The sequence below is a fragment of the Pinus tabuliformis genome, chromosome 1_2 (genome assembly GCF_031772625.1).
Source record: "Pinus tabuliformis cultivar Carrire ecotype Pingquan chromosome 1_2, CPIR1, whole genome shotgun sequence".
NCBI classification, from domain to species: Eukaryota; Viridiplantae; Streptophyta; class Pinopsida; order Pinales; family Pinaceae; genus Pinus; species Pinus tabuliformis.
Window position 1 is genome coordinate 1,330,205,441 of NC_142298.1, and position 13,711 is coordinate 1,330,219,151.

The following is a 13,711-nucleotide window of genomic DNA, read 5'->3' on the forward strand; positions in this document are numbered from 1 at the left end:
AAGTTCCCACTGTAACAAGGTCAACCACAGGCCCGAGCAAAACCCTTTAGCTACAAAGGTGTCCCATTGAAGTCAAAAATGCTTTGATACCATATGTTAAAATTTTACTACAGATAATAAAATTTACGGTGAAAATTAACAATAACCAACGACACAATTCAAACATGGAAACATAACACCAAGTTTACCCTGGGAAAACCCCAACTATGGAGAAAAACCTAGCTAATGGAATTCCATTAGATCCTTGGCCAAATCCCTAACCAAGCAAGTCAAGTGTGCCTTCATCGCTCACATCCCCTGGCCTATTACAATAAAGTTCCTCCCAACCTTTTCAAGGCTCCATTACATGCAATGTACAGGGACAAAATCGTGGGCAGCCAAAAAACCATGGGCCCAATACCACTACTATAGAACTAGTCAACTTCAACTCTCAAATTTACCTGAAAAAGGAATAGATAACAAACACCAAGATGTGATTCTCACACTAATGTCTAGCCTCAAATCCTTCACACAACATGGACCAAGTTAAGCCCCTATCAAGAGGAGGGATCCCAAGGTGATAAAAGACTAAAATCATATCCCTAAATAAGACATAACATATCTTAGCTAAAGTCGGAATCAATTGATCTACAAGTGACCAGAAGCATCACACCTCTAATGTCAATGGAAAACAAAGCCAAGAAGCACAAAGAGTTGAAGAGTAATCATGTCCCGTGGAAAGATATTCTCTTTTCAAATTTTCCTCATCAATGATAACAAAATGAATAACAAGGGGTATAGTGATAGCAACATGGTTTATCTAGAGAAATTGTTTTGAAACACAGTGTAGCTTGTACAAGTAAAAAAAACACCACCTCAGCTTTTTTTGAAGAGCTCAACTTCTTTATCAAAAAAACATCAAAGGTTTACAAAATAGTTGATCCTAAAATTATCTCAGGTTCACATTTGAGTGTTCATTAACAAAATAAAAGAATTGTCAAGAAGAGAAGGGACCAAGCACCTAGATTTAAAGTCACTCCGATTAACAGTTTGTTATGAATAATTAATTCATTAAATATATATATATACACACATACACACATATATATACACAGGTTCAAAACCAGAGGGGGTAGAGTATGTATGCCTTTGTAGACTTAGCAGTCAAATTGCTGGGCGGAAGTGGTTCCCTTATCCCACAAACAAGGGGGTCTCATACACCAATTTGGTGTCTGGCTTGACTATGACCTTAAAGATGGATATTATATTATTATTATATTATAATAATAATTAATAAATATTTATTTATTTAGTTAATTTATTCATTAATATTTATGAAAGGGTTTATGTTCAAAAGACATGACTCCTTAGTCAACGCTTTTATAAGCATCCGTCACGAAAGCCATTGTATCATCATTCAGCGATTAAATTTATTAATAAATATATATTTGACATATATACATATAACGGTGTTCTCTGCAATCAAGTTCGCTGTAACACAGTCTTAGTCAGAGGTCATTCTTGAACCTTATAACTGACATTTGGGATTTAGAAAACAGTGAAACAAAAAACCCCGAACAAAACAATTTTCCGGCCGTACATATCCAATGAGTTAAGAGTGATATTACCAGTGCAACTTAAGACAACGTCAACTTATTTTGATTCCTTCACATAATTTCGAAAAAGCATTATGATGTACGAATAATATCTTTTTAGATTTAGGTGCAACGACGAGAACTATAACTTTCAAAGTTCAGAGATAAAAAAAAGAAAGAATTCTCCAGAAGATCATATTACAGTTAGATTCACACGTAAGCACAAGGATTATTATAACATTTGAAGTTCCTTGATTAGGAAAAAATAGAAGAGAAAGAGGACTGGATCTGTGAATTCAAAGCATCTCCAATGACCAGCGTTTATCAGAGTTCAAAAATGACCTTTCAACAAAAAGTAGACAGTTCGGAATTTAGAAAACATAGAAACCAGAAACCTCAAAACATTGTGTATTTTCAAGCACAATAAACATATGATGCATATGAGCATATCAAAGAAACGACATCAGCAATTATATCAGAGAAACAAGAAACCTCAAACAATTTGTGTAATTTCTAGCACCGTACCTCAAACAATTTGCGTAATTTCAAGCACCATACTTCCAATGAATAGTGAGTATTCCCAATGCATATTAAGACAGCACCTCAACTTATTTTGATGCCCGAACGTAGAAACATCATGATGTACGCATAATGCTTGACGTTTGAATCATTTCATATTCCGGTGTAAAAATAAGGACTATAACATTTAAGCTCCTTAACAAAAAGGTAAAGAGGACTAGACCTCTAAATTTTAAGGGTCTCCTATTAACATTGCTTATCAGATGTCAGCACTGGACTTTTTAACAGAAAGATACACATTTGGGATTCTAAAAATCAGAAAAACAAGAATCCTCGAACAATTTGTGTAATTTCAAATACATTTGATGTAAGATGTACATAAGCATATGAAAGAGATAACTTCCCGGATTATACTAACTCCCACTTCAAATAGTGCATATCCAAATGATAGTATTAGCAGTCGTATCAACATAGAATGAAATTCCAACTATCGGATATGCCACTGTACGTTCAATAGACTTGCACTTACGAAGATCCATTCAGAAAGTGAGGTAACCCACAAAGCACACGGGCACATCAACGCAGTTCAAGTGTACATACTAGCTTAAACGCTATTAATTTGATAATTAGTAAACTAGAATGTCAAAGAATTATGGAGCATGTTTTAAAAGAAAACACACAAATATTAGTATGCTTTATGTACCTGACATCTTAAACAACAGACATGCTATTGGAATATTTTCAGGCAAATAAAAAGGCCATCACAATTCCATTATTATTTTATGCTACGTTTATCTCAGGACACTGGCAGAAAATCAGAGATAGTCTGCATAAAAGAAAAGCTTAAAGGTTCTATCAAAATTCAGCATCTTGCCCCAAGTCCCCCACCCCCAACAACTCAACTTCAATTTACGCAGACCTTATTTCCCACCTTTAACTCGAATGAAAACCTAGTTACACAAAGTCACAAAAACAATCTTATTACGCAGATCTTATTTCCCACCTTTAATTAGAATGAAAACCTAGTTGCACAAAATCACAAAAACAACCTTAAATTTTACATGGTACTCAATCTTGGTCTCCACCCAACTCCAAAAAAACGCTGTACTCTATTCTTCTTCGTGCACAACAGAGATTTTTCCACGTTCTAGCATTTCATAAAATTCCCGGGTTTTTCTTTGTTCTTTCCAATGATGCATTTTCCAAAGACCACCAGCTGCATATGTAAACATAGTAAAATGTAAAGGCATATACAGAAAATCATGGCTTTTTAATGATCAAATAAATCTTGATAAAACTGAAGACCTTTAGCTATTGATTTATCTAGGGCCACCAAAGACAAAATGTAATGTAAAATACAGAATAGCATGGCTGTTAGATAGTCAAAGAGCACGTAATCTATAATATACCAGCAAACATCCAATTAATTCATCGTATTGGAATCTTCGGGTGTGTGTCACTCATATTTTGGTCTTCGACAGCCCTGCGATCTTATGATTTAATCAAAACATCCTCACCATCCTCGCATCCTCATCAGGAAGAAGTGAATTGAGTTGTGTACATCTTCAAAACAAATTCCATCTTAGAAAAGGAAATCTATGTGACAGATAATACCTCTCCATTAGATACATATTTGAGGCATAATAAAAAGGGTAGAATCTTTCTCCTCTTTGATGAATTCATCGAAGGCATTTCTCTGTAAATGGAACTTCAAAAACTTTTATGGCTCCTGAAAGAGAACCAAAGGGTGTGCCTTCTCAAAATCAATATCCCCACATGTTCGTCAAGTTACTGTAACATGTAAGTTTTACATTGCTTCTTTCATCCACACGTTAAAATGTGTTTGCATAAGCCACGTGTCCTAAATTCAGCTTGGAAAATCTTTAAGATACCCATGGTTAGTGCAGATCACATTTGTTACAGGCATTTACATAGTGTTTTCTCTTAAGATATTGAAACACATTGCAAGGCTGCAGCGTCATGGGCTAGGAATGAAATACTATTGAATGCCATAATATCTGGTTTGTGCTTAAAGTTGCCTTAGCAATACTTCGATCCATACAGGAAGACATATCACTGATCAACACAGAGTCCAGGATTGAGTCAAGGAGGTTGTCTAATTTTGTTCATATTTTCAGTGCATTATTGAGCTGTGTACTGGACAGAGGTCGGTTTTTAACTTTTATGAAAACAATTTTTTTCTTTGTCAAAGAATACCATTTCTATCTGTGGGCCAACTTCTTTCAATTTATATCTTGAAATTTGGCAGTGTGTCTTCTGAATTTATATGTCCCGGTGTTGTCAGAACTTCTGTGACATTAGAATAATTCGCTATCATTTTATTCTGCAGTTTTCAGAAATTATCACTTCGCAAATTAATAGCATAATTGGCCAAACTGAGACTTTAAGCTAACAACAACTTTACATACGATGTACCCTGACTTATGAATCTATAATTGGTAACCAAGTGACTTTTTTGTGTGCTTAGATTGCAATATAACTAGAGTGAAAGTATTTCAGACCATATTAAAATTGTGTGCCAAATTGACTATTATTATTGTTTATTGTTTGGAAGCATGATTTCCAATGAAAAATACAAGTCCAGAGAAATTGAAGTCAGATAACCAGGGCATGATAGGAATGGTTATGACCTAAAGTTGCATGAAAAATCTGGAAGCGTCCCAGTTTTGGAAAACGTAACTTCCATAACAGGGATGGTTGGAAATGCAACTCCCAAAACTGGAAGCATTGGGTGAAATGTTATATATATATATATATATGAAATAAAGGATGAGACGCATAAATGACACTTTAGAAGGTATACCCAGTCTATATTAACCCTCATAGATGATTACATGATGCAAAATCCAAAACTATCCTTATAAATAGGGCTATACATCAATGATTCCAAAATCAGCCCTTACACAAGGATATCCATCCAAAATCAGCCTTCATTTGTGGCTATATGTGCTGAAAATGAAATAAAATGTGAGCTAAAGACAAGTACATATCCTAATAATCTTAATCCTCACAAACAAAAATAAAACATGGTTCTTGTTCCGCAGAACTAGAGCATGGATTGATTAGAGATTAATTAGTTTGTGGAGTGATTACAAATATATTTTAGTGGTAGATTAATTTATTTTGGCCATAGAAGGGCCCCACACCCTTCTTGGGTGCTTGAATGAGCCTGCACAAGCAAAATCAGTCACAGAAACAGGGCAGATTTGGGCCAAAATGCCACCAAAACATTTCGGCGGGTTTCCAAAACAAGAAACTCCATACAAATGCTTTGGCCACATTTTGGTCATGTTTTGGAGGCCTTTCTAAGTTTTGGGGCATTTCCAACACAAGTAAACCAGCTTGGGGGACGTTTCCTATAACATAAGTTATGACATGCCACACATTGAAGGATGGTCAGAATTAAGGTATAATTCCCTCTTGCAATCCAAATCAACTTATGGGAGGCAATTCTAGACACAATTTGCAATGAAAAATTACCTTTGGACTACGATTTTCATCACATTCAAGAAAAGCATATGAAATGTCCAATCTGCAGTATATGGATTTAGCATTTGTGCACTCAAAGCCCAAAGATGACTATCAGAACTCCCAATATCACTAGATGGATTATTTGCCGAAGCCTAGATATGTGAAATCCAATTTGATGTTTAATATTTTGGCAAGGTCCCCTTAGTTGCTTTACTAGGCCACTGTTTGGTCTTGTTTACTCCTTGGTGGGTTTCTTGGCAGCACATTCTCTGTTCCCTTGGACCAACCTTGACATTCATGTTTGATTTTGTTAGAGATGTTTTATTGGGATTTGCATTTCCACATAGCTATTTTGGGTGCACACAAGGGTTGATCTTCCCCTTCCTAGTTTTACCTTTGGCAGTCCAATTTTAGGTCATACGAGCAAATATGTGCCTATCTCCTCGGGACAAGCAGATCAATAACCCTGTTTCCAATGAAAAGCTCCGTAGATTTGCTTAGGCTAGCAGATCTCTACGTTTTGACAAACAGATCACTAGTTTTGTCATGCCTTGTACATCATAATGAGTTTGTTTGGCCTACAAATATTGAAAAACCCCTCTCTACAACATACTTTAAGTCTTGCTTTTACTTATTGAATCTTGACTGAAACTCTGTCTGAATGTTGCTAGGATTGATTCACCTTCACTCAAGCACCTGGACTTCCTAGATCACTAATTCCATCACTCCCTCACAACAATGATTTACCCTCACTAGGTTTAATCCTCCCCTTTCTTTGGATTGTTCCTTTTGTTACTCTTGATTGCTTAGATCTAAGGATTTGCACTTGTAGGTTTTCTTGGATTCTTCAATACCATTTCTGATCCGTAAATTGTCGTGGATATTCCACTGGTAGTCACAACAGATCTGATAAAATATTATATTTAAAATCTAAAATTCTACACTATTATAGTTTTATTAGATTTCTACATCTGTAGATTTATTGTTAATAGTGCATGTATGTGAATCTAAAATTATGCAGAAAATAGAGAACAGCAAAATAAGAGCTCGCACACACATTTGACACAAGATATGCTATGGGAAACCCTTTCGGGAGAAAAACCCTGCGGGAAGGTGAGATCGCTCTGTGCGCTTTCTCTGAATGGTTAGGTTTGACTACCTCAACTCTTAACCAGAGTTACAATATAGACTCTTCTAGAGTCTTCTACATCATAATCACATGGCTAGCCCCTTTTCCATGAATAATTGGGGCTGACGTGGCATCCTCTCGAATTATGGTGGTGAAAACAAGAAGGTCAACTTCTGAGTGGCATAACTTTCGCATACAGACTCTAATTGACGTGATTCTTGCACTGTTGAAAGGCCTTTGTTTGTAGAATAACATGAAAAGGTGTGTACCAATGCAGCAAAGTTTTACCCCAAAAAAACGTCGTTTGATGGTTCAAAATGCTCCCGGAAGGTTTCAAACCCTTTTTTTCCAAACTTGGTCTCATTGGTAAAAACAGTCCCATGAGTTGATTCCTCCACTTTTACGACTCTGAAAGCATCGACATGGATGACAAACAATATAATGATCCAATCCGGATCAATTTCGAAGATGATTTCGAATGCCCTAATTGCCAGGAAAGTGACTCACAGCTTAAGCGTCAACTACATCTATCATTTAGTAACATTGTTTTATTTGTTTGGATTATCGATGGTTGTTTCCAAGTACAAACATAAGGAAATTAGTGGTAATTTAGAGCACAATTGGAGTTCATCCTCTTTGATATCTCCTTCAAATGTTGCAGCCATCTTCATGGACTTTTAATTTTGCCTTTATAAGAGAAGCCTTCACACTCCCTCTACGTATGACCACTCAACGTACTAAGCAATCCAGTTGAAGTATCTTGGTCATTTGTTGGAAATTAATAATCTTATCTTATTTTGATTTTGTTCCATTTCCATTTTCAAGAGCTGGGAAGGATATCTTATCTTGATTTCTAGTTGCTCTTGTATTCCCTAGCATTCATTGACTTACTAAAACTTAATAAGAGTACCCTTAAAATCTATCAGATTTTGGCCTCGTAAAGACTAATCTTGGCACTTGAATTTCTGCCTGGATTTGGCCTCAATGTGACATTTCAGGCCTGTGGAATTTCAGCCTCTCTATAACAATTCGGGCCTGTGGTAATTCAGCCCTGAGATGGGACAGAATTCAGACCCCTTGTAGTGAATTCAGGCCTGTAGAATTCAGCCCCTCCTGTGACAAAATTTGGGTCTGTTTTGTGAAGCATATTGGCGCAGATTTTAGGATTGTGGGTGATCGATTTGAAGCTTAATCTGATCAGTGGTGAAGCAGACTTTGGAAACCTTTTAAGCAGATATTGGACAGTGTTTTGAAGAAGTCACTTGGAGAGTCCTTGAAGCAGCTTTGAATTATTTGTGGAGCAGTCTTTAAGTGACTCTATACCAGCCTTTTGGAAACATTCTTGAAGATTTCTAGAGCAGCCTTTAAGAAGGATTCTTGAAGACTGTTGGAGCAGACTTGAAGACATTTTTTTGACAGACCTTGGTAGACTTGAAGACATTTTTGTGAAGCAAACTGTGGACCAAGATCTTGAAGAATTCTTTGAAGGATTTGGTGCAGACCTTGAAGCAGTTTTTTAAGGCATCTTGAAGCAAGTTTTGAAGGCATCTTGAAGCAGACTTTGAAGCTATTTTGAAAACATCTTGGTAAAGTTTTTGAAGTATATTGAAAGTATTTGTATAGGTTGGAGCCAAAGAGGATTGGTGTCCTCATAGGGACCAAGTTGGTGCCTGGATTTTCTTAAAGAACATTGGTGTCCTCATAGAGACCAGCTTGGTGGTTGGATTTTCTTAAGAGGATTGTTGTCCTTTTTCAAGGTTGGTGCCTTGATGAATTTGAAGTTTCTATTGTATAGTTTTAAGCTTGAATTTTGTAAAAGAGGATTGGTGTCCTCATATTTGTACAATCATTATATAAGACTTTTTACTTTATTTTTGTGTACTGGTATATACTATAAATTGTAGTTTAATTAAGAAAAATCTTAACTAACAAATAAACAACTGAAAGAAATATTGATTCACCCCCCCCCCCTCAGTTTTTCCAACAACTCTATGGTGATTACTCTTACCCAAAAGAATATGTTAAATATGGCTTAGAAAATATTTGCATGACTGCTCCAGCCATGGTCTTCATTATCCATCCCCCCAACCAAAGGATTTCCTTCAACAATACCTCCTCATCCTGTAATCACGAGATTCACTCCTTTCCCATGAGCTAAGTGCACCATGAAGGTTTTTTGATGCCTACTTTTCCTTGACACATATGAGTATGAGCCATGTTTATCACACAATTATTTCCTTTACTTTTAGCTAAGTGGACATGCACCTTCCTACCCTCATGCACATTATCTAGCATCTAGGTCATGTGATCAACTCATGGCACTAGTGAAATGAACAACTTGCCTAGACCAACAAAATATAACTAGGCCAATCAATGAGCAACTTGGACACTCAGCTACAAGCTATTGAGTGTACGCTCAATATATCGTGTGGCCCAACCTTCACCAATATTGTACAATTACAAATGTTGGCTGATAGCTAAGGTCAACTCCATCCATAGCTCTCCTCATTGTCCTTTGTCTCACACTCCTATCATGGATCCCCACTTCATTGGTAGTGTGTAGGCATCCTAACCTTCTACCCCAGTGCATGTTCATGCATCTTCCTTTCTAATGTAGAACTTGTTGTCGTCTTAATCAACACCTAGGATTATCATGGAGAAAATATTTTAACTCCACTTGGTGTGACCTTGGGGGAAAGTCTTGAGTTAAGGTTGTCACTCAATTCTTAGCTCCTCCGTTTAGGCTCACTCCTAGTCAAAGCCAAGGGGGGTGGACCCTACAAAATATTTAAGGCTCAACTAGTTAATGTTAATGAGTTAAATTCTCAGAGTTAATGAAAATGACCAAGATATAATTCAACTATGTAAAGCAGTAAAAGAATAAAAGCACGTTCATGGGTTTAATGAGAATATACATCCACAAGTATAGATATTGCAAGATGAAGCAAGAGACCAGTGCCAAATTATAAGTGCTTGCTAAGCAAATGATCCAAGTAAAGATGATAACTTTGAAAAGCAATGTTTGGAAATAAATGCTTGAAATAAAGATGCCCCAAAAAGCCAATGCCTTTAAAAGTAAAAGTGGCAGATAAGAAACTAGCAAGTACAATAAATGAAAATACTTGAAAATATAACAAGATGCTCAACAAATAATACTTGAAATAATGATGATTGCTCAAAATAAACAAGAGAGCCAATAATAAATCCAAGTACCAACCCTGCTTTGTGATGTAGTGAATTAATCTTGGTTAATTTTAGCTTAAGTTAGATTGTCATTGAAGTTAAGTGAATTAAATTGCAAGATTGTTTAAACAAGTTTCAAAGTAACTCCCTCCCTAGACCTTACCCTTGCCCGGGACCTGATCTCAGAGTAAGGAGCCAGTACTATTACTACTTCAACCAGTTAAGCTAGAGGTAAATAATTTCTCTAAGAACGAGATGCAAAGTTAAGATCTAATCTAGAAAGCTTAAATGCTTGAAAGTAAAGTAAATGAACAAATTAAAAGACTAAACTAGACAGATGTACGATGAAATGGAAAGCAAGTCAAATCAAAAGCATGAAGTAATTGGAATAGCTTGCAAATGAAAGTGGATGCACTTTGTGTTTAATCTACTCTACTTTAGTTTAAGATGACACAAGAAGAGAACCACTCAGGCATCACACAAGGGTCTTCCCCAAATGGGAAAGGGGATGCTTAGGGGAAAACCCCTAACTCGCAAGAAAAATGTGCCTTTTATTAGATTAGACACCCCTTATAAAGTGAGAGATAAAGAGTGGTTGTCGAGAGAAGTTTACAAATGATTCCCCAAGGGGAATGGCACTCTTTCCAAATGTTAGAAATGATCTAACTTTTGCTCAAAGGTTACAATAGATGTTAAGTAGAAAGTTACAATATTTGGCTTGATCTCTCACACAAGATGAAGTCAAGACCAAGAGAAAGCTCTAAAACGCCCTTGTTGACCACTCTGTGTCAACGACCCTATAATAGTACACCCCTTTTTTTGCAAAAGGGATTTCATTATTCGATCATGCAGGATTCATCATTAGTCTTCAATTTGTTAAAATTGTAAACCCATTTTGCAAGTTTATAATGTAAATGATCATAGTAAGACCATCTATGTATGTAACAACCTAGGTAAGTCTACTGTTTTGATGACGATTTCTATCCTAGGAGGTTTTTCGTCTCACCGATTCATGTGTGTTTCTAAACACGGATGATCAATAGAGTTTTTCCTTCCAGCCTCACCCCAAAGCTAGGGTGGATTTTTTCGTCAAGATCTTAGGTAAGTCATAGTGTCCTAGTCGAGTCTCTGTAAAAATAATTAGGGAGTAATTCAAGCTAATTAACTAAATTGCTTTATAACAAATTACTTGATCTACTAAATCATATTGAGTCGCAAAATGAGGTATTATAAATGAGGGTCTATAACAAATGGGCTTTCCCCCTTCATGTATTAAATTGTAATATCTTGCTGTAAAAAATGTTTTAGCACATGGTCCCTCATATTTAGACACCATGGCTAAAATATTAGAGGGTTAAAATAATTATTAATCCCCTAATGAGTCAATTAATTAAATTCTCTAGCAAGAATAAATTAAAATCCTAAACCAGAAATTTCATTAATTTTGTGTCCTAGGAAAAACTATTTTTTTGGAGGTCCCCGGCCAAGCGAATATTGAAAATTTCAAGAGATTTTGGACCCTTGGGCCTTGGTAATTAAGTCAGTCAATTTTTTGAGGAAATCAACTCAAAATAATTAATTTTGAGTTGATTAAAATTCAATTGAATGAAAAAATCGAATTTCCTCAAAAAATAAAATAATTTTGACGGAGGAGTCCACGAGGTCTTGAATAGACGGTGATCGGGTGCTCTATTAAGGCATTCTTTGATGTGAAATCACTGGTTCAATTCCCCGCCCCGATCAGGGTGATATATTAGACAAGATGAAGATGTAGTCGTGCCACGCTTACAAAAAAAAAAAAGACGGAGGAGATTAAAATTTAAAAGATAATTAAATCTTTTTTAACGTTCGAAATTACTTTGAAAGGGATCAAGCCAACTAGATCTTGGAGAATTAATTAATCTATAAATTAGAGGTCATTTGTCATTTGAAAGCATTCGATCAATGAATTGTACACTAGCTCTTGAAGCTCTTGTAAACTTTTATGGAATAATACAACGCAAAGTCTTGAAATATTTAAACATGCACATCATTGAGCATTCAACATTCACAATGAAATTTCAAAATTTCTAGTTTGATATCAAGTGCAAATTGGAGTTTACATATTAATAAGAATATGTCCATTGTCATACTATATTGAAAATTTGCCTTAAGGCATCTACAAACAAGAACTAGGAAATTTTAAAATACTAAAATAAAAATAGCTAATAGTGAAAAATGGCTTCCTCAAGCCATGTCATCAACATCCATGTCATCAGCATCAATCAGATCTTCAATTAGCATGCTCTCCAGGTAGGAATCACTCTCATCTTGAGGCTCCTGCTCATTGATAGCAATTGGAGGTAGCTCAATAAGGCCATCTGGTTGTATCTCCTCGTCCACACACATAGCATCATCTACGTATTGGTCCCATCTCTTGAAAGGACCCTCCTTGTACCCAGGGTCTTTTCGAGATATGAGACGAAGTGTGTTATGAATGTACACTAAGTTCTATGCCTTCTTTAAGCCCAATCTATTTCTCTTTACTAAATGGATAAAGGCATAAGCACTCCAATTCCTCTCGCGAGATGAAGAACAAGCTACCTAGAATATTAGGGGAAGCCCGTTAAATTAATTAAAAAATTTAAAATAAAAACTAAAATGAACCCCAAAGAACCTGATTTTCGGGTTCCAAGTACCCATCATCAAGGTTCTTCGTACCCGTCAAGACAAAAGAACCCATTTTTTTTAATGGAGAACCCGGTTTTTCATAGAAGAACCGGTTCTTATGGGTTCTTCTCAGAAGAACCCATACCCTAATCCAGTACTCGAGGACAAGAACCTGAGACGGGTTCGAGTACCCCATCCCCGCTTTCGCGAACCCATACAACATAGCATATATGCATCAAAATATATAAAAATATATATTATATAAAAATTCACTCCCAAACCGGGAGCTTTTGAAAATGTCACTCCCTGCTCTCGTTCCCGCTTCCAACTTCCAAGTAACCTTGGGAGGAAGGTCATTTGGTCTAGGGTCTTGGTCTATCTCAACTTGAATTTACTAGTGGAAGAGTTCCACTAGGTTTTCAACTATAGAGAGGTTTTAGCCCTAACTAAATGACTACATCTGGTGTCATTGATCTTCGAGTTTTGTTTTGATGATTGTTTGATGAAACAAAAATAAAAGAACATAAGAAAGTTAATAAGAACACAAAGATATCACAAGTAATTATCAACATAAGAAAATCTTTCTGCCTTTCCAATTTTCTAACATGGAATCAGAGCTAAAGTGAAGAAGGAAGAAACGGGCAGCCTGAAGACCTGTTGATGTCCTACAAGGTTTGTTAATGAACAATTCAAGGTATGTCTTAAACTACAAGTTTTGTTACAAGGTTCTCTTTGTAAAAAAGGTATGTTCATTCTCTTTTGAAATTTGCTTTACAAAACTGATATCGTTATGTCTAGGGTTTTGAATCTTAACGATTCTTGTTAGGGTGATTGATCATTAGATTGAATCTACCCTTATTATAATATCTCTTGTCATTTGATCATTCTTGTGAAAACCCTAGTCTCTTGATGCTAAGGGTATGTCAATGTTCATTATGAAACCCTAGTCTTCTTAAAGGGTTTATTGATGAAGTCTATAACATATAATGAAATCCTATTCTTTTGAAGTGATTTGAAAATCACCCTATAAGTGATCTCAGTTAAGAATTATTAATTGAAGGTATTACAGACTCATATGTTGGTTGTGTGTCTACGTTATTTAGGCAACGGATCGATCAGATTGCAAATACACAGACACTTGAAATGGAAAACAGCAGAGAAACAC

At 35.9% G+C, this 13,711-nt stretch overlaps 1 protein-coding gene across 1 annotated transcript in view; it reads right to left on the reverse strand.

Moving 5' to 3' along the window:
- Positions 1–2,684: 2,684 nt before the first annotated feature.
- LOC149211112 (cytochrome c oxidase subunit 5C-like) overlaps positions 2,685–13,711 on the reverse strand; it is a 35,721-nt gene continuing 24,694 nt past the window's right edge. The window contains exon 2 of the mRNA XM_089396912.1: positions 2,685–3,309. Within this exon, the coding sequence (XP_089253038.1) occupies positions 3,203–3,309 (107 nt within the window). The 3' untranslated portion in view covers positions 2,685–3,202. The remainder of the gene's footprint in view (positions 3,310–13,711) is intronic.